Source organism: Pteropus medius, unplaced genomic scaffold, assembly GCF_902729225.1.
Source record: "Pteropus medius unplaced genomic scaffold, Ma_sr-lr_union100, whole genome shotgun sequence".
NCBI lineage: Eukaryota > Metazoa > Chordata > Mammalia > Chiroptera > Pteropodidae > Pteropus > Pteropus medius.
In genome coordinates, this window is record NW_024356336.1 from 657062 (window position 1) to 678532 (window position 21471).

At 50.8% G+C, this 21471-nt stretch overlaps 2 protein-coding genes across 7 annotated transcripts in view; one reads left to right on the forward strand and one right to left on the reverse strand.

The window, feature by feature from the left end:
* The window catches only part of FOXN4 (forkhead box N4), a 28148-nt gene extending 11061 nt beyond the window's left edge, over positions 1-17087 (forward strand). The window contains exons 3-10 of one of the 2 annotated variants that reach the window (XM_039861833.1): positions 4083-4228; positions 6217-6341; positions 6447-6557; positions 6864-6991; positions 7640-7736; positions 8774-8981; positions 10959-11351; positions 12368-17087. In XM_039861833.1, the coding sequence (XP_039717767.1) occupies positions 4083-4228; positions 6217-6341; positions 6447-6557; positions 6864-6991; positions 7640-7736; positions 8774-8981; positions 10959-11351; positions 12368-12627 (1468 nt within the window). In that variant the 3' untranslated portion in view covers positions 12628-17087. Of the gene's footprint in view, positions 1-4082; positions 4229-6216; positions 6342-6443; positions 6558-6863; positions 6992-7639; positions 7737-8773; positions 8982-10958; positions 11352-12367 lie in introns of both variants that reach the window. The other variant, XM_039861832.1, reaches the window with a different exon arrangement.
* Positions 17088-19677: 2590 nt separating this feature from the next.
* Positions 19678-21471, reverse strand: part of ACACB (acetyl-CoA carboxylase beta) — a 103263-nt gene continuing 101469 nt past the window's right edge. For 3 of the 5 annotated variants that reach the window (XM_039861770.1, XM_039861771.1, XM_039861772.1), the window contains one exon: positions 21196-21322. In XM_039861770.1, coding sequence (XP_039717704.1) covers positions 21196-21322 — 127 coding nt within the window. Of the gene's footprint in view, positions 21323-21471 lie in introns of all 5 variants that reach the window. The other 2 variants (XM_039861769.1, XM_039861773.1) reach the window with 1 other exon arrangement.

Here is a 21471-nt window from a genome sequence, read left to right on the forward strand (position 1 = left end):
TGGCGGGCAGAAGACAGATATTACTGCTGTTATTATCATTCATGTCTATTTTACAGGTGGGAAACTGAGGCTAGGGATTAAGTACCCTTCCAAGGGTCTATAGCTGGGAAACCAGAGTGGTTCCTGAACCAAGAAGTCTTTCCCATGTCATAGCTGTTTGGGACCCTGTGGTTTATGCCACTAAAATTAAGTGCCAAGAGATAGCAAGAATGGGGTACCCAGTGACATCTTTAATGAGGGAACTTCAGGCACTGGTGAGGGCGAGGCTTGGAGAGGCCTTCACATGCCACTGTGAAGAGGGTCCTGTGCTGAGGCATCTCGAGGGAGAGTGGAGGACAAGGGTACAGAGATGTTCACGTGCCTGGGCCAGGCAGTGGAGATGAGACACCCATTTAGACCCTGGCTCATCACCTCCTATTTCTGTGACGCACAGTGAAGGGCTGCCTGAATGTCAGATGACTCTATGAGGCAACAGGAAGTGAACCAGGCTTTGGGGCCAGCAAGCTCCCACCAAGAGCTCCTGGGCATACATGTCCATTGCAGGAGACCAGTAGGGCCAACTGGGGCCACCTGTCAGGCCCACTGAGGCAGACATCCTGGCATGGGCAGGAGGGAGGACCAGACCACCTTTGGGCTGCCTGAGGCTGCTGGGGGAGCAGGGCTTGGCTGCCGATGGCCAGGAAGAGCAGCAAACCCCCAAGAAGGGTGAATGGGGGCCAGGCCTGTGGGCAAAGTTGAATACAGACAGGCTCATTAGATCCTCACAACATCTCAGCGAGATATGAACTGTTATTCTCCCATTTTCCAGATAAGAAAATGTAGTCTCAGGGACCTGAAGTGACTTATTTGAGGTCCTGCAGCCAGGGGAATCAAAATACTTGAACCCAGATCCGTCCAGTCAACGCCAAGCAGTTTCCAAGCTCCTGCCACACCCCCTCAGGGCTGCCCTTCCCCCAGAGCTGTGCTGGGAGGCATTAAAATACAGCTTCCCAGGCCTCAGAGCCCATAGGTGGGAGTCCAGTATCTGGGCTGGGCCCTGGCATCTGCATTTGAACCAGCTTCTGGGAAATGCTGGCTCAGATGAGAGTCCCAGACTCAGGATGAGGGTGCCTCCCCCAGAGGACATCGGAGTCTCTGCCTGTGGTGCCGAGATTGGGGCAGACAGACCCGGGTTCGATTTTGCTTTCAATGGTTTGGCCTCAGGTTTCCCATCTGTAAAGTGGGGCTGCCTACTCCCTGTCGCTCTCCTGAGGGTGTCACAGGGATTCAAGGAGGCAGAAGATGGTTCTATGAGCAATAAAAGGGCTAGACATGACAGTCGTTGTCACTCCATTCTCCAGGCTGGTGGCCTGGGGTCATCCCCTTTCAACCAGCCAAGCGGGCATTTAAGTAGCACCACTGTGTACAGGGCATGGGGTGATGTGGGACTTAGGGCCAGCTATCAGTGAGCCAAGAGGCAGGGTGAGGGCAAAGGGATGGAGGTGTAAGGAGCAGTCAGGATGCAGACAGGTCCCTGAGCTTAGGATCTGGTGGCAAAGACCTCCCAGAGGAAAGGTGCGGCCGGGGTGGGGGTTGTGCTTGGCTGTGTCGAGCCTCACAGACGCCAGGCAGCTGCAGCTGGCTGCTGCTCCTCACGTGAGTGGGCAGGGGCTGAAGGAATGGGGAGCCAGGTGGGGCCCACGAATAGCAGAAAAAATAATAAAAGGACAATCAGATGGCGACGTTTATTCAGCCCCTACGAGTCAGCCACGCGCTAAGCAATTACTTAGTGAGATCCTTACTCGGTTGGGAAATGGGCTCAGGGTCTCAGCTTCTCTCTCTGTAAGATGGAGATAGCATGTAGTCCAGGGTCTGGCATACAACAAGTGCTCAATAAACGGAAGCCACTAGTGGTAGCAGCAGCAGGGGCAGCTGTGTGTGACCCCAGTGCCTAAAGCTTCAATGTTCTTCCAGTTTCCTGAGGACCTAATAGTAACATTAATATTGCTATTAATGTTAATGACAGCTAAGTCAGACACTTTCAAGTGCTTTATGTGCAATATCACATTTAATCCTCATAACACCCTATGAGATAGGAACTATTATCAAACCCATTTCGCAGGTGAAAAACTGAGGCTCAGAGAGGTCAAGTCAGTGGCCCAAGGGCATACAGGTAAGTGGAGACCAGGATTAGAACCAGTGTCCAAGCCCTTAACCACCATGGGTACCGATTGTCAGAGTTACCCGCCTCCAGAGAGTCTGTTCCACAGTGGCGCCCAGGACCCTGGTTTGTTTACAAGGCCTCCACTGGCGTTCAAGGGGCTTTGATGGGACCCACACCTTGAGAAATCTACCAGCAGGAGCTCACCCACACTCTTCCCTGTGGCCCCAGCGCCAGGCAGCTCTGTGAGGGCAAAGGGAGCCATTTACTGAGCAGGAGAGGGGTGCGCACCGCCAGACACTGGGAGGTCTGTTGGCTATAGGGTGAGGGCAGGTGGGGGCTGGCCAGGCATTCCTCACCAGCGGGTGATACACCAGGCCCTGCCCCTCAGCCTCACCCATGGTCTCCATGGGCCCAAGGGGACAGATGGCATCACTCAGGCCTGGGCCGTGGCTGTCACTCAGCCAGATGAGTTATGAGCAGGCTGAAGGGGTGGCAGCCATGGGGTGGGGGGTGGGGGTGTTGCCGAAACAATTGCATTGAGACCCCAGAACAATGGGGGCCACGTGCCACAGGGGCAACAGTCGTTTGTCACACAATGGGCCGCTGGGGTGACAGCAGCCAGGCCAACTGCTACCGCTGACACGGGCTGGCTGAGTTTTCAAATCGTTTCCAGGTCCTGTTTTCCTACAAGGCAGCCAATCACTGGGGCAGTTGCGTGGTCACCTGATGCCAGCTTGGTGGGCTGAGGGCCCAGGCCCAGCGACAACTGAGCAGCAGTGGCCATGGCAACGCTAATTGTGGCCCTAAAACACAAGGAAAGAGAGAGCAGGAGAGATGGGAAGGAGTGGGGAAGAGAGACAGAGAGAAAAAGAGAGACAGGAAGAGAGAGAAGGAGAGAGAACACCGGACTAAGGTGGCCTTGCAGATAGCAGGAGGAGGGTACAGGCTAATGTCCCTCTGTGGGTCCACAGTCACATCCATGAGAACACCAGAGGCTGCATTTCTTCTCTCTCTCGCTCTCGCTCTCGCTCTCGCTCTCGCTCTCGCTCTCTCTTTCTCTCTCTCTCTCTCTCTCTCTCTCTCTCTAGCTCTATGAGGCCCTGAGACTTCTATTTTTGAAACTTGGAACTTGGGCCCCTGGCAAGTGGGGTAGCAGGTATGATGGGGTTTGCAGCCTCATTATAACACAGACAAGATGTGCGGGGCCCAGTGCTCTCGCAAATTTGGGTACCTCTCTGGCAACCTCAATGGGCAGCCTTTCTTCTTCCGTGGAAAGTGATGTTTTTGCTCATGAATCTGTTGAGGGGTGGTGGGCATGGGTCCTAACTGGAGCCTCCAGGGGCTGCCTGAGGTCATGGTGAAGAGCCTCAGCTTCAGGCCACACTGCCTGGGTTCCAGTCCCACCATTCCCAGTTCCATGGGGCCTTGGGCAAATGATTCAGTGCCTTGAACCTCAGTTTTTTTCATTGATAAAAGGGGGATATGGGCATGTCTTACTTCTCAGGATTGCTCTGGGGATTGAATGGTACTGTGCCTGCTGAGCGTTGAGCCCAGGGCCTTGGTTTCCCATCTGTAAAATGGGAATCATAATACCTGCCTCAGGGATTAACTGGGAGTGTTAAATGGGTTAATACCTCTGAAGGACTTGTATGATGCTTGGCACATAGTAAGTGCTCAACAAACAATAGTGTTTATCATTTTGAGGTAGAGGCTAAATAGCACAATAAAAGAGCAAATGAAGAAATGATCTGAGGACATGTGATCTGGCTGCCAAAGTGAAGATGCTGGGACCAGGTTCCCACATCCAGGCCCGAGAATGGGCAGATTGAAAGGTGGGGCGGCTTGGGGAGGTACTAAGGGGGTGATTCCAGAGGTCGGGGAGCCCCTGGGAGGTGGCCTGAGCTCCCCACCTCTCCCAAGCTCCTGCCCCTCCCTGCAGGCTCCTGGCCACCACCAGTGATGATGACCTTCCCGGGGACCTGCAGTCACTGTCGTGGCTCACGGCTGTGGACGTGCCACGGCTACAGCAGATAGCAAGTGGCCGCGTGGACCTGGGTGGCCCCAGTGCCCCGCACTCACATCCAGGTAGGCTCATGCGGAAGGTGGGGGTGGCGTGAGGGTGGTGCAGGGGAGAGGTGACACCCAGCACTGCCACCCACCTGCTATGTGGCTGTGGCCAGGTCACTTTCTCTCTCTGGGCTTGTCTCTGCTTCTGTGATATGTGACTAATTCTATCTACTATAGAAAAATGTGGTTCATTCATTGCTCACTACTAAATGCCAGGCCCTGTGTGAGCCCAGGTTTTAGTAAAGACTAGACGGACCTACCTGGGCACATCCTGAACATCTAGAGCAGTCAGCAAACTGTGGCCCACATGCCAAATGTAACCTTTGGCCTGTTTTGTGCAGCCTTCCTCTTAAGAATGGTTTTTACATTTTCCCAGCATCATAAGAAAAACAAAGACAGATGCCATATGGCTGACAAAGTCTAAATTATTTTCTATCTGACCCTTTAAGAAATTTCCTGACCCCTGATCAAGAGATTCAAAGAGATAATACATGGAAAGTGCTGAGCACATGGCCCGGAACACAGTAGGTGATCAACAAATGGCAGCTAGTTGCAGTTATAGCAAGTGGATTAAATGCCTAGAGACATAGAAAGTGGTGAAGAAAAACAATCAACAAAAGCAATCATCGCAGTACATTAAAAGTTGACCAGTTAGTGTCTAGGAATATTTATTTCATTGGACAAATTGTTCTTGGCCAGAACATCTATAGCAGAGGTCAGCAAACTTTTTGAAAAGGGTCAGAGGCCATACAGTCTTCCGTTAAAACTATTCACCTTTGCCATTGCAGTGCAACACCAGCTGTAGATAATACGTAAGTGAATCGGAATGGTTGTGTGCCAACAAAACTTTATTTACAAAACAGATTTGGTCTACTGGCCATAGTTTGTCAACCCCGGGTCCAGAACCCCCAAGGAACAGCCATGTGACCTGGGGCAGGTGCCCTCCCCTCTGACCCGTTTCCTCATCTGCAACGAAAGAGTAACAGAACTGCCCTCATGGTGTGTTGTGAGGATTCAACGCAGAAAGTATTTTGCACAGAATAGGTGTTCAATAAATGGTAACTGTGAAATAAGGCAGCCCTTTCCTTCACCGTGTTGCCGCATACCTCCTGTGTGTCTGTCACTATGCCAGGCTTTTGGAGCAATGAGTCATATAAGATGTGGTCCTGGTTCTCAGGGGGCTGAGGGTCTGGTCAGAGAGAGAACAAAGTAGACAGACCAAGGCTCAAAGGCCAGAACTCAGAAAGGAGCTGAGGGATCCAGAAGGCTTCCTGGAAGAGGTGGCCCTGGGGCAGAATCATCTTCAGGTCAACTTTGTTTAATTGGAGGTGGCTGCCTAAAAGGAGGCCCAGTGCAAATCTGTGATAGGTTAGCAATGTCCATCATGGGCCGAGCTTGGGATGGTGTGTGTGCGTGTGTGTGCGTGCGTGTGTGTGTGTGTGTGTGTGTGTGTGCGCGCGCGCACACACACATACACACGTGCATCTATCTGCAATTCCTGAGCTAATCCTTGGCATGGGAGCAGGACTTGACAAAGGAAGGGAGACACAAAGACGTTTGGACCTAAACCTAGAGGCACTGAGGAACCAAGGCATGCTTTGGAGGAGCATGAACAGTAAATTGTTTTAGCTTCAGGAAGGACAAGAACCAAGGTATTAATGACATCACCATTATCATGATTATTATTATGACTCATTTGTTGCGTTATTATCACGTGCCCAGCAATGTGCGTTATAGACATTTTTCATTTAACCCTCACCACAACCTATAGGTAGGTAATGTCAGTAGTCCTATTGTACAGATGGGGATGCTGGGCTGGCCCGAGGTTATACGACTGGCAGGAACCTGCTCTTCATAACTATACCCCACGGAAGTGATTTACCAAGCACTGTATGCCTGGCCCCACAGTGGGGTGTGGCTCCACTCTCTGGAGGTGTCCAGGGACTGGGCTATCCCTACCCATGGCCACAGTTCTTCCAGCTTATCCGTGTGCTTCCTTTTTGCAGGTGCCTTGGCTGGGGTGGCTGACCTGCATGTGGGAGCCACACCAGGTCCCCTGCTCCATGACCCCACTGGCATGGCGCCCCCAGGCGTACTGGGTCTGGGCACCATGGCCAGCTACAGAGCCAGCGTAAGTGCTGCCACATGGGTTGGAAAGCGAGGGGCCTGTCTCTCAGGGCTGGGGCTTCCCTGTCCACCCTTGACCCTCTGTCTTCTCCTTTCCCGGCCCCAGCAGATGAACCAGTTCCCTGTGGGGGGCCAGCCCTCCTCCAGCCTGCAGGACCCACCACAGCTGTACTCTTCAGCTTCCCAACCACAGTTCCCACTGCCCCCAGGCATCCAGCAGGTACTGGGAGCTTGGGGGGACACTGAACTCAGAGGCAGACACCCCGGGACCTCTCTGAGCCTCAGTTTACACACCTGGAACATGGGGATAACATTCCCCACCAGGCCCATGTCTTGGGGTCTGTCATTCAGTTCCCCCCAAAAAACCTGCAGTGGGCAAAGACAAGATTGTCTCCTGGTGTTGTAAACCCCACATCTCATCTCGCTTTTCAAGACTGGGGTTGGGGTGGGGTTATTGTGAGTGACTTATGCTCTCTCTCACCTTCTTTCTCTCTGCCAACCACACCCTGTCCCTGCCTGTGGGAAGTGCCCTCCCGTGGGCCTGTATGGCTCCCCGTTTGGGGCACGACCTCCCTACCCCCAACCCCGCATGGCTGTGCATTCATCTCAGGAACTGCACCCCAAACACTACCCCAAGCCCATCTACTCATACAGGTGAGGTCCAGAGCGGGCTGAGGCTGTGGGGGGCTTGAGGAGGAGAGGGGTGAGGGCTGCCTAGTTTAGGGTATCTCAAACAGCGAAGTGTGGTGGCCCACACTTCCAAGGGGGAGGTTTTGCGGAGTAGAGAACTCCCAGGTGGGATATGCTCTCAGAAATGACAATCGTGGGATCGGTCAACCCCCAGGGTTGAGAACCCACTACAGACATTGAACCCAAGGCTCCACATTGTCACTCATAAGCTGTGTGGCCTTGGGGAAGTGAATTGGCCTCTCTGTGCCTCTGTTCCCTCTGATGTCCAAAGTCCTCAAAGTAATAGTATTATAAGCTTCATAAGAGTTTGGGGAGGGAGTAAGCAGCCTAGTTAAAGTCGAAAGGCCCACAGATATTAACTATGGGGAAGGGATAAAGAGAGGAAAAGATGAGGTTTCTTGAGTCGGTACAAATGACAGAGCTCAGGGCCAAGGAGAAGGGCAGGGGTGGGAAAGACATAGGGCCATAAAAAGATATCGAGAGCTAACACTGTGTGAATATGCAGGGGCTGGTACTGGTGGGGTCAAGCAGGCAGGTTTCCTGGCACAGGGGATCTTGTGCTGTCAGCCTGAGATGACTTCACACCCGGCCTGCCCCATCTTTTGCCTCCAGCTGTCTGATCGCCATGGCCCTGAAGAACAGCAAGACAGGCAGCCTGCCAGTGAGTGAGATCTACAGCTTCATGAAGGAGCACTTCCCCTACTTCAAGGTGAGGGGCCTCAGACCAGGGTATGGGTACAAGAGCTGCTCTGGCCTCTCCCTGGCATGTCAGAACCCAGAACTGAACCCGGGCCAAACTGAATCATCTTTTTAGGCTCCCAGTTATGTCTGTAGACCTGGTAGTAAGGATGCTTGCACATGTGCACTCACACAGACATGGGCAAAAAAATTCAGACAGACAAGGGGGCATTTGAGCTGGGCTCTGACGGACAAAGAGGAGTTCACTAGGTATCCCAGGGAGATATAGAGTAGAGGGGCCAACCGAGTTATTCAGCACAGACTCAGTAAAACATGATACGAAACGCAGATCTGGCAGGAGCTTTTGCCTCTCCGAGCCTCAGCTTCCTCATCTAGAAGAAGGGAAGAATAACACTCAGCTGGCAAGGTTAGAGAGGATTCTGCACGTAAAGGGCCTGGCAGCTCCTGGCACATGGTTGGCCATTAGTAATGTTATCCTCGTTGGCATCAAAGCAAAAAAAGAAGCGAGAGGTCAGATGGTACAAGCCAAGTGGTGATGCCCTTAGCGGAAATATTGTAGCATAGTGGGTGTGTGTGTGTGTGTGTATGTGTGAGTGCGTGTGTGAGAAAAAGATAGAGAAGGAATAGGGTCAGGTATGAGGTACATTACAGTATCCGGTTACCTGACAAGAAAGTAAGAGCATTTAAAAATGATGGGCATTTAGTACACTTGACCAATGTATGCGTGTGTCAGCATCATCTCGCTTGCTTGCTGAAGGGGAGAGAGTGGAAGGTCCAGCAGCTCTGGGCCCTGTTCATTCTTGTGTAGTAACCAAAGGCTAGAGTGGAACTGCAGCTGCCCCTTCAATCGGGGCACAACCCTCTAGTTTGCCAGTCCCCACACTCTCTCTCGTCTTCAGAAATCAGGACTGAGTGACTGCACACTGTCATTTTACCCCTACCACTCTTGTGCCCTATTCCTCTGGGCCTGAATTTGAGATCCTCCTTGAGAGGCAGGGATTATAAGGTCCCTGGAGGCATCTCCTGCGTGCCTGTTTCTCCTCATAGACGGCGCCCGATGGCTGGAAGAACTCAGTACGGCACAACTTGTCCCTGAACAAGTGCTTTGAGAAGGTGGAGAACAAGATGAGTGGGTCCTCACGCAAGGGCTGCCTGTGGGCCTTGAACCTGGCTCGCATCGATAAGATGGAAGAGGAGATGCATAAGTGGAAGAGGAAGGACCTAGCTGCCATCCACCGGAGCATGGCCAATCCTGGTGAGACCTGGACCCCCGCACTCACACACACGCCTCACACATCACCACCCCGCCCAGCCCTAGCTCTGCCTGCATCCTTACCCACCAGCAGCAAGTCCGAGCCACTAGAGTGGGGACATGGGAGCCTGGTGAACTTCATCTTTCCCTCCTGTGAGATACACCTCCCTTCCCCACTCCAGGCTGATGGACTGAGGGGCCTGGTCAGAAACATGAAAAGCTGTTAAATCTCACTAAGCAATCCAAAGTTTCTCACGTAGAAACACTGAACTAAACAACCATGGGAGAACAATGTCACCCTACCTTTTCTACCACACTAGCACAGACTTTAAAAATAATAAAGTAATAACACCCAGTGTGAATTAGCATGAGGAGAAATAGGTAGCTTCATATACAATTGTTGGGAATGTAAGTTGTTCAGCTTTTCCAAGGCAAAGTAATATATCAAAACCCTGTCTACTGTACCCATCTATTGGTCCAATTATTCTACTTTTGGCAATTAATGCAGAGGAAATCAAAGATTTGAGCAAATGGTTTATGAACAAAATTAGCCATCACGAAATTATTTCTAATAGTAAAAAACTGAAAGCAAGCTAGATATCCTGCAATAGGGGATTAGTTAAATGGATATAATGTCATACAATGAAGTATTAGAGGTAAAAATACTTCGGGAATATAAAGAAAAGCTTCCAATAAGTGAAAGCGGCAGGTTTTGAATCAATATACATGGTATGATCACATTTTAAAAAGCACATATATCCACATCCATATGTGTATACATATACACACACATATATACGCAGACACATATATCCACACTCATTTGTGTGTGTGTGTATGTATATATATATGTGTGTGTATATATATATATATATATTTGTATGTTTGTGTATATACATACACATCTCTCTCTATGTAGAGAGAAAGAAAGATTGGTAGAAATACAGCAAAATCTTTACTGTGAATGGAGAGACTGCCAATAATTTTTACATTCTTCACGTTTCTGTAATTTCCAAATCTTCTACCCTGTTCATGGATTACTTTTATATTAGAAAAAAATTACGTTTGCGTTTTTTAAGAGATGTGAAGGGAAGGACATACAAGTGATGTATGAATAGAAAATGGGAAAAGGGAGGCTAATTCCCCCCAGCCTTAGGAATATTTGGCCTGGCCCTGTGAATATCATCCCGCTTGAGGTTTGGGTGTGAAGGGAGATGAATGATTCAATATGGCGGGGAGAAGGACCATAGTAGGATCCAATAGGCCCTCCGCGGAGGGGGTACCACATGATACCCACCCCGCAGAGAGCTCTGGGGTCTGGCTTGAGACCCAGGGCCACTTCTGACACCTACGAAGTGCGACATCTTGGACAGGCCATGTCACCTTCTGGATTCTACATGTCCTTGTTTCTAAAATGGATGTAACCCAAACAGATCTTGGGACCCTAGTTGTCCAGTCTCAAAATTGTGTTACATTCAATGAAACACAAACCAATAACCAAAAATAATTTAAGAGTAATTCCAGTTTTGTTTATATCCAAGAGCTTTAAGGATCCAATTTTTAATAATACCTCTTAATGTCTCTTTAGTGGCAGGGAGTAGCCAGGACCCCTTGCATGTTAATCAGTTTTGTCCCAGTCTTGTGGGATTTGTAACCCCTGCCTTACCTCCCTCTTGCAGGACTGTTATGAGGTTAAAGCAAAGTCCTAGAGCTCCAGTACAATCCTATAAGTCCCAGTGAGAGGAGCCAACGTTATTATCCGAGGCTCCTCTCATTCTTCAAAGTCCCTATACAATTTGTGATTTCGGTACATTTCCATAACAGAGCGTATGATGCCATCTCATAGATGAAGAGACTGAGGTGCAGAGAGTCCAAAGGCTTACTAAAGTCACACAGGTGGTAACACTGGGACTTGAACCCAGGCCTGAGGCCCTGGAACTGTAGGGTGACTTCTGAGTGACCTCTCCCACTTGCCTGCAGAGGAACTGGACAAGCTGATTTCGGACCGGCCGGAAAGCTGCCGACGCCCTGGAAAACTGGGGGAGCCTGAGGCTCCCGTGCTGACCCGTGCCACCTCCGTGGCCATGGCCCATGGCTGCCTGGCCGTTCCCCAACTCCCGCCCCAGCCGCTGATGACCTTGTCCCTGCAGTCAGTCCCCCTGCATCACCAGGTCCAGCCCTTGTGCACATTCTGCCCAGACTCTCCTGCCCCAGCCCAGACCCCACCCCTGCATGCCCTGCCGGATCTGAGCCCCAGCCCCCTCCCACACCCCGCCATGGGAAGGGCTCCTATGGACTTCATCAACATCAGCACCGACATGAGCACTGAGGTGGACGCCCTAGACCCCAGCATCATGGACTTCGCTCTGCAGGGTGAGGCTGGGGGAAGGGGGTGATGGGAACGGAAGGAGGAAGGAAGAGGCTGGGGGGCCAGAAAGACAGGGGAGGGCAAGGGAGAGGAGGGCTGTCTGCTTTTACCCCACAGTTCATTTCTTCAACAAACACTTCCCAACCACCTAATAGTGAATTACATCAAGCATTTAATGAGCGTTTACTGTATACCAGCATCGTGCCAAGTACTTCATGGGCAGCATTCCATCTCATCCTATAACTGTCCCATGAGGCCACTGCCATTTCATATCCCTATTCTGCCAATGAGGAACCTGAGGCAAAGAGAAATGATGTCATTGGCCCAAAATCACCTGGCTAGTAAGTGGCAGGCCCAGGATTTCAACCCAGGTCTCTCTGACCCCAAACTTTCAGTCGGTAACTGCTTCAACTTGCATGTGCCAACATCATGCCAGGTCACACTGACCTGCTCCCTGCCACATGGTCATCCTTGATACACGGGGAATAAACACATGAACAAATGAATAAATAAGAGAAGTTCAAGTTTCAGTGAAGGCTCATGATTCATCCATTCACTAACACTTGTACACCTGCTATGTGCCAGCCAACAGCCCAGACAGCCTCTGCCCTCAAGGCACGTCTAGTAAGGGAAATGGACAAGTTAGCTGGTTAATGAGCAAGTTAGTAAATAGCTGTGAAATGGGTATGTTTAAACTTCCCTGCTCTCCCCCTGGATTATTATGTGGCTTTGACCATGATGGTACCACTTAATAATGGCTAAGTGCTTTTCACACATCCCCTGGTTTAAGCCTTGGGCGGGGTCTCTGATCACCTCCATTTAATCCTGGATGGAAGTGATTTTCCCAAGGACACCCAATGAGAGGGAAGGGCTGGGGCTGAAACTCTGGCTTCTCCATGTTCTTCTCATGTAACCTGCCACTTTAAATCCCACACGTGGCCTTGGCTCTTCCCCAAGACAGCATTCGGAGTCAGGTGTTTGACATGAAGCCAGCTCGCCCAAATGCTTTTGTCTTTGAAAGGGAACCTCTGGGAGGAGATGAAGGATGAGGGCTTCAGCCTGGACACTCTGGGGGCCTTCGGAGACTCCCCCCTCGGCTGCGAGCTGGGGACGTCGGGCCTGACCCCTGTCTCTGGCAACAGCGACCAGTCCTTCCCAGACTTGCAGGTGACAGGTCTGTATACTGCATACTCGGCCCCGGACACTATGGCCACGTCAGCTTCCACTTCCTCGTCTCAGTACCTGGGCACCCCAGGGAACAAGCCCATAGCTCTGCTTTGAGCTGATGGCCTCGCCTGCCCCAGAACCTGAGCCTGGGCAGAGGGCTAACTGAGCCAGGCGGTCCTGGAAGAAAGACCCCTCACTCTCCCACAGGCCTCTGAACCTCTTGTGGGGCTGCTGGCTAACAGGAAAGCAGTTCCTCTTGCCACCCCATGGCCACTCACACCTCCACAGAAAGCCTGTGGGACCTCCCAAGTCAGAAGGACAGAGGAGAGTGGACAAGCATCCCGGCCTCCCTCACTCCATGATGCTTCTTCAAGACCTGAGGTGTGAGGCCTCCAGCCTGCTTCCCCGTTGGGCTCCCTCCACGACCTGCAGCCCACTTTGGGAGGACTTGGTGCACTGTGGAAACACCCTGGCAGGAAGAAGGGCCTTTAATTTATTCTTCTTGGATGAAACATCTGCCTCAGCCTCCAGCAGACAGGCCCTGAGGCCTGGACAGGAACTGGCAGACTGTCTCACTTCTCTCGGACCGGAATAGGCTGAACTCTGAAAATGGGTGCCCACCCCGCCGGCCTCCAGGCCCACTTCTGTAGTCTGTTAGAATTGCATAGAGCAGGTCCCTGGGCCATGCCGGACACTGTGGCCCTGTGTACGTTTATTTATATTTATTGGAGCCCATCTGCACCACCTCTTTGAACCCAGCCCACAGCCCCATGGCATGAGACTCCCAGATCCCTCCCTACATCCCAGTGATCCTACTGCCTCAATTATCTGTGAGTCACGCCTCCAACTGGCTCCGATTTTCTTTGCAGCCTTGGGCTGCTTTTTGGAACAAGCAAGCTCTTTTGATACTGTGAAACATCCTATTTTTAAAAATTAGAGACCAGATATTTTTCTAACTGTTCAGTCATGATTCGAATCTCTCCCCATGTGCACCTAAGCGGGGAGGTGCCATAGTTTCGGGTTCCAGGGGCTTTCTAAGGACAAGCTGGGATGGGAATGGGAGGAATAGCAGAGTGGGGGGCTTTTTGTACTGGAATTTAAGACATCCCAATGGAAAGAAAGCAAACCGAACCATGTAAAGCTTGACCCATGTAGCGAGTTAGGGCTGAAGAAGCTGCAATGCAGAGTATTTATTGGCACCTGTTGCCTACTTCATTGCCCTGTGACCATTTTCATGTTTTTCCCCCCTCTTGTTGTCTATTCTTGACTTTGCAAATGAAGGTTCCACAGACAGTTGGATTAGAGGGGAGCCAAGCGAGTGTCTGGAGAAAGGAGAAGGTAAATAGGCATCTTCTAGTTATTTGAGACCGAGAAACTCAGTAGCGGCTCAGCACTTTCTCTCTTGACTATCTGGATATTTGGCTCCTGTGTCTGGGAGTTCCCGAACTCTAGAGCCAGAATTTTCCGATTAATCAACAGGTTGGCCAGCCACCTGAGAGGTTCAGTGTTAAGCCCTGTCTTGAATGACCATCTTTAACTTCTTCCTAGTTCTAAGCTTTCTGCGGAGTATCATCTTTAGATACAGCCCAGGGCTACCCATCTGCCCAGCACTGCTCAGCTGCTTTGTGTGACATGACCTCCGATAAGTTAATGTGTTTGGGTTATTAATGGAGACCCCGTGTTCGGCTGATGCCAAGACTATGTAAGCGTAGTGTTGAATTATTGTCTTCTGTCAATAAAGGCTGAATGTCAGCTCTTGTGGCTTCAAGTGAGGTATGAAGGAGGGGAAAGGACAACAGTGCCACTCACCCCTCACATGTCAGACTCCATTTACAGATGGAGAAACTGAGGCCCAGAGAGGCTACACCACAGCCACACCGAGTCCAGGTCTTCTGATGCCAGGTTCCCATCACACCAGAAACTGGGCAGAGTTTGTCATCGATAAAATTAGCAGGGTTGTTGTTCACTGTCCCTCAGTGCCAGGCTCTTGACAGGCATGATCTCAGGCAGGGATGTGAACCCCATTTACTGCTCAGAGAGTGGAGGCTCAGAGAGGTTGGGAAGGACTCAAGGTCACCTGAAGAGGCTGGACTGAATCCATTGTGCTAGACTCCAGAGCCGGAGTTCAGCGGTGCCTCTTGGAGCTGCCTCTTTGGTGTATACCTGGGGTCAAAGAAGGCAACAGGTGGAAGGAGTTGTATCCTTTATCAGGCCCTGTGCTAGTCACTGCTGTGAATTCGCTCATTCAATCCTCATTATAACCCTAACAGGCATATCTTATTCATAGACCCATTCAGCAGATGAAGAAGCCAAGGCCTGGAGGAATTAAGCAGGTGACTTGCCACCCCAGATAACAGCAAAAGCGGGTATTCATGAGGAGTCTAACTCTTAAGCCTCCCCAGGAAGTGGCTTACAGCCTCACTGGGGAGGCTGGACTCACATACATGCAACAATTAGCAAGTAAGGAAGAGAAGGGGATGATGGGACTACAGATAGTTACTGGGAAGTGCTGAATGGGGTCCCACCTCAGTGGCGACCAGATGGGTGGCAGGGGGAGGGTGCCTGCAGCAGCCCTGGGCTTCCTTTCTCTCCCTAGCACCCCTCCTCAGCTTGGCTTCAGGGTGGCCCTGTGACCCAGGCCTGGCCAAAGAGGACATCACAGCTCCCTGCCACCTCCAGTGATTGGTTGGGGTTGGGGTCAAGTAACCCAGGCCATGTTGGTCACAGCCGGTGAGCATTACTCCATGGGACAGGGGTGCCCTCCTGGGGTGCTAAACTGGGAAGATGAAGCCTGAGCAATAGGGTCAACATGTGGAGAGGGCTGGAGAGCCCTAACTTGAATGACACCCATTCCTTACACAGGCAAGTGGGGCCAGAGTCAAGGCAAAAAAGCCAAGGTCACAGTTTTTTGTTGTCACAAGCTTTAGGTGAGAGTCCTGTTCACAGCCAGAGCCACACCTGCACAGGGGCCACACTGGTGCCAGGAGAAAGCATAAAGGAGAGACGGGAGGAATGAGTCTTCACGAAGATTCTCGGGAAGACAAACGTAAATCACCACCATTTCAGCACCGGCCGTGGGCTCACTGAATTAAACATTCATCAGGCAGCATCTCCCTGAAACAGCACGACAACCTGCATGCGGTCAGGGGGATGGTCTCAAGTCCCTGATGAGAAAACAGGCTCAGGGACGGTGGTCGTGCAGTTTTCCCCTTCAACGAATCACACACATTCTAACAAAAATAATAACACTGGCTCTCATGCACAGGGGCTCACTCCATGCTACACACACCGTGACAGCGCTTATCCCATTTATTCCTCCTACTTCCCATGGAGTAAAGCTGTTATTATCCCTTGCGGTAGTCAGAAATAATGGCCCCCAGTGGTGGCCATGACCTAATCCCCAGAGCCTGTGACTATGTTAGATAAGGGGACATGGATGTTGCAGATGGAATTAAGTTTGCTGATCAGCTGATCTACGATAGGGAGAGTATCCTGGATTACCCAGGTGAGCCCAGGGTAACCACAGGATCCTTAGAAGAGGGAGGCAGGAGGGTCAGTGTCAGCTCCAAAGATGGAATGAGGCCTTTCTCGAAGCTAGATAAAGCAAAAAACAAACAACAAAAACAAGATTCTCCCTTAAAACCTTTACAAAAACCACAGCCTGCCAGCCCTCTGATTTTAGCCTGAGACCCATTTCAGACATCTGACCTCCAGAACTGTAGAATAAATCTGTATTGTTTTTAAGTCACGAAATTTGTGGTAATTGTGACAGCAGCCATAGGAAATAAACGTATCCCCATTTTTATGGAAGAGGAAACTGAGTCTCAGGGAGGCTGAGCAGCTTACCTGTGATGAGTGAGGGGTAGAGACAGGATACCAGTGACGCTCCGCTTCCCCAAGGTCTATGCGATCTCAGAGTGCTCGGCTGACACCATCTGCTTGCTGGTTTAAAGAGAAGCAAAACCTCTCTGAGATTACGCAGCTGGAATCTAACCCCAGTTCTGCAGATCTGTCAGCCCCTTCCGCGACACTGCCTGCTGTAGTGTTTGCTCCTGAGTGGAGGTTTAGGGAAAGGGATAAAAGATATGGTCACAGTAGGAGACGAGGGGGCGGAGCCAGGGTTCACCTCCTCCGGACGATGCTGGTTGTGCCCAGGCTGTTCTTCCTGTGTATGGATGCCGGACCTCCATCCCAGTAGTCACCGTCCCCTGAGTCTGAGGGTAGCAGGATAAACACCAAACTGGTGGCTGAAATATGGGCAACTTCATGGGTAGAAGGAAGGGAAACATGGCAGCCAGGGCCGGAGCAGCTGGGAAGCGGGAAGCAGAGGAATCGAGACTTGAAAGGCTCGATGGTGGGGTCTGTATATCCCGTCCATGACATTTTTGAGGGATGTAAGTAAAAAGGTTGAGTGACTTGAGTTAAAATTACTCCACCCATTAGAATGGCTACTATTAAAAACAAACATTAAACCAGATTGGTGAGGATGTGAAGAAACCAGAACCCTATGTACTGTGTGTGTTGGTGACAATGTAAAATAGTGTAGCTGCTATGGAAAACAGTATGAATGTTCCTCAAAAAATTAAACGGAATTATCATATATCCAGCAATTCTACCTCTGGGTGTCTACCCGAAAGAAATGAAAAGAGCAACTTGTATAGCCACGTTCATAGCAGCATGATTCACAAGAGCCAAAAGGTGGAAGCAACTCAAGTGGCCATCAATGGATGGATGGCTAAACGAAATATGGTCTACCCACAAAAGAGCCTTGAAAAGGAAATTCTGACACCTGCTACAACATGGATGCACCTTAATGACATTACACTAAGTGAAATAAGTAGTCATGAAAGGACGAATATTGTGTGACTCCTTATATGAGATACCTAGAGTAGTCAAATTTGTAGAGACAGAAAGTAGATGGTGGTTCCCAGGGGCTGGAAGTAAGGAGAAGTGAGGAGTTAATGCGTATGGAGTTTCAGTGTGAGTTGAAGAAGACGTTCTGGAGAGAGATGGTGGTGATGGTTGTACAACGATGTGAATATACTTTATGCCACTGAACTTCAAAGTGGTTAAAATGTAAATTGTTACGTATGTCCTACCATAATTGAAAAATAAAAAATGTCTTTTAGCCTCTTGGCCTGTGTTTCTTGCACTCCATGCTGCTCAGAGATATACCTCATGGGTCAGGGTATCACAAGATAGAGAACATCACTGGGAGTGGCCTCTTACCTCACTTCCCAGAAGGAGCCACCTCTTTGCCAGTAGACTGCTGTCCAAAATGCACCCTTGGCTCAGCAGCCAGAGGGATCTAGGGACTCCCAGGTGTACATTTCACTTTTCATATATATCCCAGAAAGGGGGAACAGAGGGGCCGAGGTCTAACACCCTAGAAAGGTGATCAGGGAGGGCTGCCCAGAGGAAGCACCATTTGAGTTGGGTTTTGAGGGATGAATAGGTGTCAGCCAGGAAAAGACAATGGGGGAGAGTGTTTCCAGCAGTCTGTGCTCACTTAGAGGTGAGTGAGAGGTGAACTGACAGTTGGGTCTGGTTGGTGCACGAGACGCGGTGGCAGGAAGGTGAGGCTGGCATTGGCTTTGGGCCTCCTGGAATCAGGGGTGGGGGAAGAACTTTGTCCTGGGGGCACTCGGAGCAGGGAGGGGACATTTTGGGAAGATCTTCTGGCTGCTGAGCAGATGTGTTATGGAGCATAAACTACTGGCAGAGAGCCTTGGTGTGGCTCGGGGCGTCAGCCTGAGGGTGGGCTTGCCCATGCTACTTGGGTGGATACACAGAAGCCTGTCCTCTGCGTGGGGGTCGTTTATGGAGCCTTTCTGTGGTCTGCTTTGGTGATCCTAGTTTCCTTCTCTATTGCATTTCTCTCGCAGTGACTCTGAAAGGTGGATCTGTCTCTAAAGACACAGAACATTAAAATACAACAAACCTGGGGGGACTTGTGGACTTTTACACAATTTTGTCTAGTCTTGACCAACCTCGAGGTCCCCTTATGGTTAACCACTTGCAATTTCTACTTGCCGGGGACCCTGGAGGTCAGCTTCCAGTAAATAATTCAACTTTTTTGTGTTTGGAAATTTTTCAGTGTCAAGAAAAGCTGACCTTGGAAGAAAAGGCTAAGTGACTTTTGGAGCTGAGGAAGGTAATTAAGTGGAGAAGAACAAAGGAAAAGACAGAAGATGGGAAGGCTCTATGCTGCAGTGTTAATTGGGTGGTGGGGGGGGTGGGGGGCAGGGTGGAGCAGAATGCCAGAGATTTGGGAGCAGCTCACATTCATGATGTGGACAAGTCGGATGTGCAAGGCCATGGGGTTCATCTGGGTGGCTTAGGGAGCTCTGGAATCTGCCGATCCAGGGAGGGGGACTTTAGGGAAAGGAGGCAGGGCAGCTGCTCACCCCAACCCCTGACATGAGGACTGGCACAAGAAGTGTGAGATTCTTGATGAGGGACCTGGATGACGATGTTGGCTGAATTAGCCAGGGAAGGAGGGAGGGAGGAGTGGAGCCTGGTTTGGGTGGCGTTCCCACATTTCAGAATAACCCTCACATAGGGTCAGGATATATGGCAAGGCATAGCCAGATTAGGTCTGGGTTAACTCGGGTGCTTGGACCCACCTCTTGCCAGCTATATGACCTTGGACAAGTCTGTTCATCTCTAAGCTGGGGTTTTCCTGTCTATAAAAATGAGGATAGAGTATAGCTCAGAGGCTTGTGAGGATTATGTGGGATGAGACCAGGGCAGTAGCCAGTAGCCATCACCCTGAGCGTTCAGTTTGGACCTGAGTTGCTGACCAAGGCCTCTGTCCACACTCGGTAGTCTGATCCCTTGTCTTCTTCTTGGAGACTGGCCATGCTAAGTCCCCTAAGGGAGGAAAGTCCGCTGTAACAGAGAAGGTACTTTCAGCTGATTGCCAAGGGTCTGAACTCAGACCCCACAGCCAGCCACTTGTGTCCATGTTTGTGATCAAGCTGAAAAGACTAAATACTCCTCCGCCTGTGGCCTTTGGGATATGAACTCCCATCCGAGCTAAGTCCTCCTGAGCTGGGGGCTCACTGCAGATCTCAGCTGTGGCAGGATGGTGAGCTGCAAGGGACTCGCCCAGGGAGACGGCCTGCCCTTTCTGGTCTAGATAATAAGTCAAAGCCAAAGTGATTCCTTTAAAAAATAATTTATTCCACACATCTCCTGGTAGGTTTTTCTGCCCACCGTTCCTGGGTAGCAGCTAGTCATCGACTGGTCTTTCCCTCTAGAACCAAGGGGGGCTTCCACACCCAGAAAACACTGTCCCCAAAGCAGCATGGATTTCCCTCCGCTGGCCTCAGGATGGGACAACCTTCTCCCACCCCTCGCAGCCCCACACCACCTTCACTTGCCAGGGCTGTCACTGGCTGACGGCCGGACTATTTCCTCAAGCATCCAGCTTGTGGGGGCTTCCCTAGGCAACCTTGTTGGCCTCATCACTGACCTCCAAATTGGCCAGGCGTAACGTTGGGTGTCCTCAGACAACTGCCCATCAACACAGTGGCGGGTGGCCAGCTCCTCCTATCACTGGCACCCAGGGACTGATGGGCAGGGCCGGGAGGATGGCAGGCCCTGATGCTGTGCAGCCTTTAGGGCTGGGTGCTGGTGGCAGTGTCGAAAAGGCCTCCCTGAGCAAACTGGTGTGGTACTTGTGGGCCAGTCCTTAGAAACCAATGGCTCTGCCCTCGAAGCCAGATCCGGCCATGGACATCAAGGCAACAGGTGAGAGAGTGACGGCGACTTGAAGGCGACCTCCAAGGGGTAGTGGCAGTCACAGCAGTGAAGCTCGTCAGTAGGCTAGGCTGTGGGTTTGGGGAGGGCTTGCCCTCCTTTTTTCTCTCTCAAGAGGCCAGGAGGGTGCCCAATCCTATAGTGGGGGAGAGGCTAGTCCTTATTGTCCTCAGAGGGGAAAGGGCAGGCAGAGGGCTATGAGTCTCGCAGAAGAGATCTCCCAATGCGCTGGAACTTAAGGCCAAATAATTTTGTCATTTTGCTTTCCCTCTCTCGAAAAGAGAATCTTTGCTGACGAGCGCTAAGCATGGCCTGCCAATGGGACATTCCTAGTGATTCACTAGGGGCCATCTGGAGAATAAAATACCATTTTATTACCCTTATAAAAAATCATTCATATTCTTTCCTGGGTGACTTGATAGCCTCCAGATATTATCATTACAAAAACAGGTTTCTTTTCCTCGTCTTGTCTCTATATTTCTTTCCTTGGCCTCTTTATTCTGCTCAAACAGAAGATGCTTACAGCAAGAGCTGGTCTCAGAGTAAAAAAATAAATGGTTCCATGATCTGATATAAAACGGGTTGAAAAAGACACCTGGGTCCTGCATGCCAGGCCAGGCATTGGGAAGGAAAAGGAAATGGGTGTTTGGGCTCAATTCAATTCAGTGATGCAGCAAAAATGTCTTAAGAGACGAAACAAACTTCCTGATGATGGAGAAAAGGCTCTTTCTGCTTGGAAGGGGGCACTCCTGCGCTGTTTATTGAGACAGGAATGAGTTGGGAGCCAGCAGCCCTGCAGAAATGTCCAGGAATTTTTTTTAAAAAGTAAACCCTCAAGGTCTTGGTGAGGGTTTGCGGTCAGCAGATCAGTGTGGTTTGTCTTGCCCATGGTCCTGCAAGTGGCCGGGTGAGCAGGGGTCAGGTGGAGGCCGGACTGTCCATGGTGGACAGGAGGTGAGCGACTTGGGCCCGCTCAGCCGGGCTGATGTGCTGGCTCATGTGCATCATGCAGTCCAGGGCTACCTCAGGGTTTTCCTGGACCAGGCTGCAGGAGATGGGAGAGAAAGGTTGGGGTCACTGCTCCCACGTAGTTCAGTGGGCCTTAAGATGGCCCCAAGAATCCCTGTGCAGGGCCAGGTCACGGTCCTGGGTGGGCAACAACCTGCAACTCCTGAATCTCTTCCTGCTGTGGTC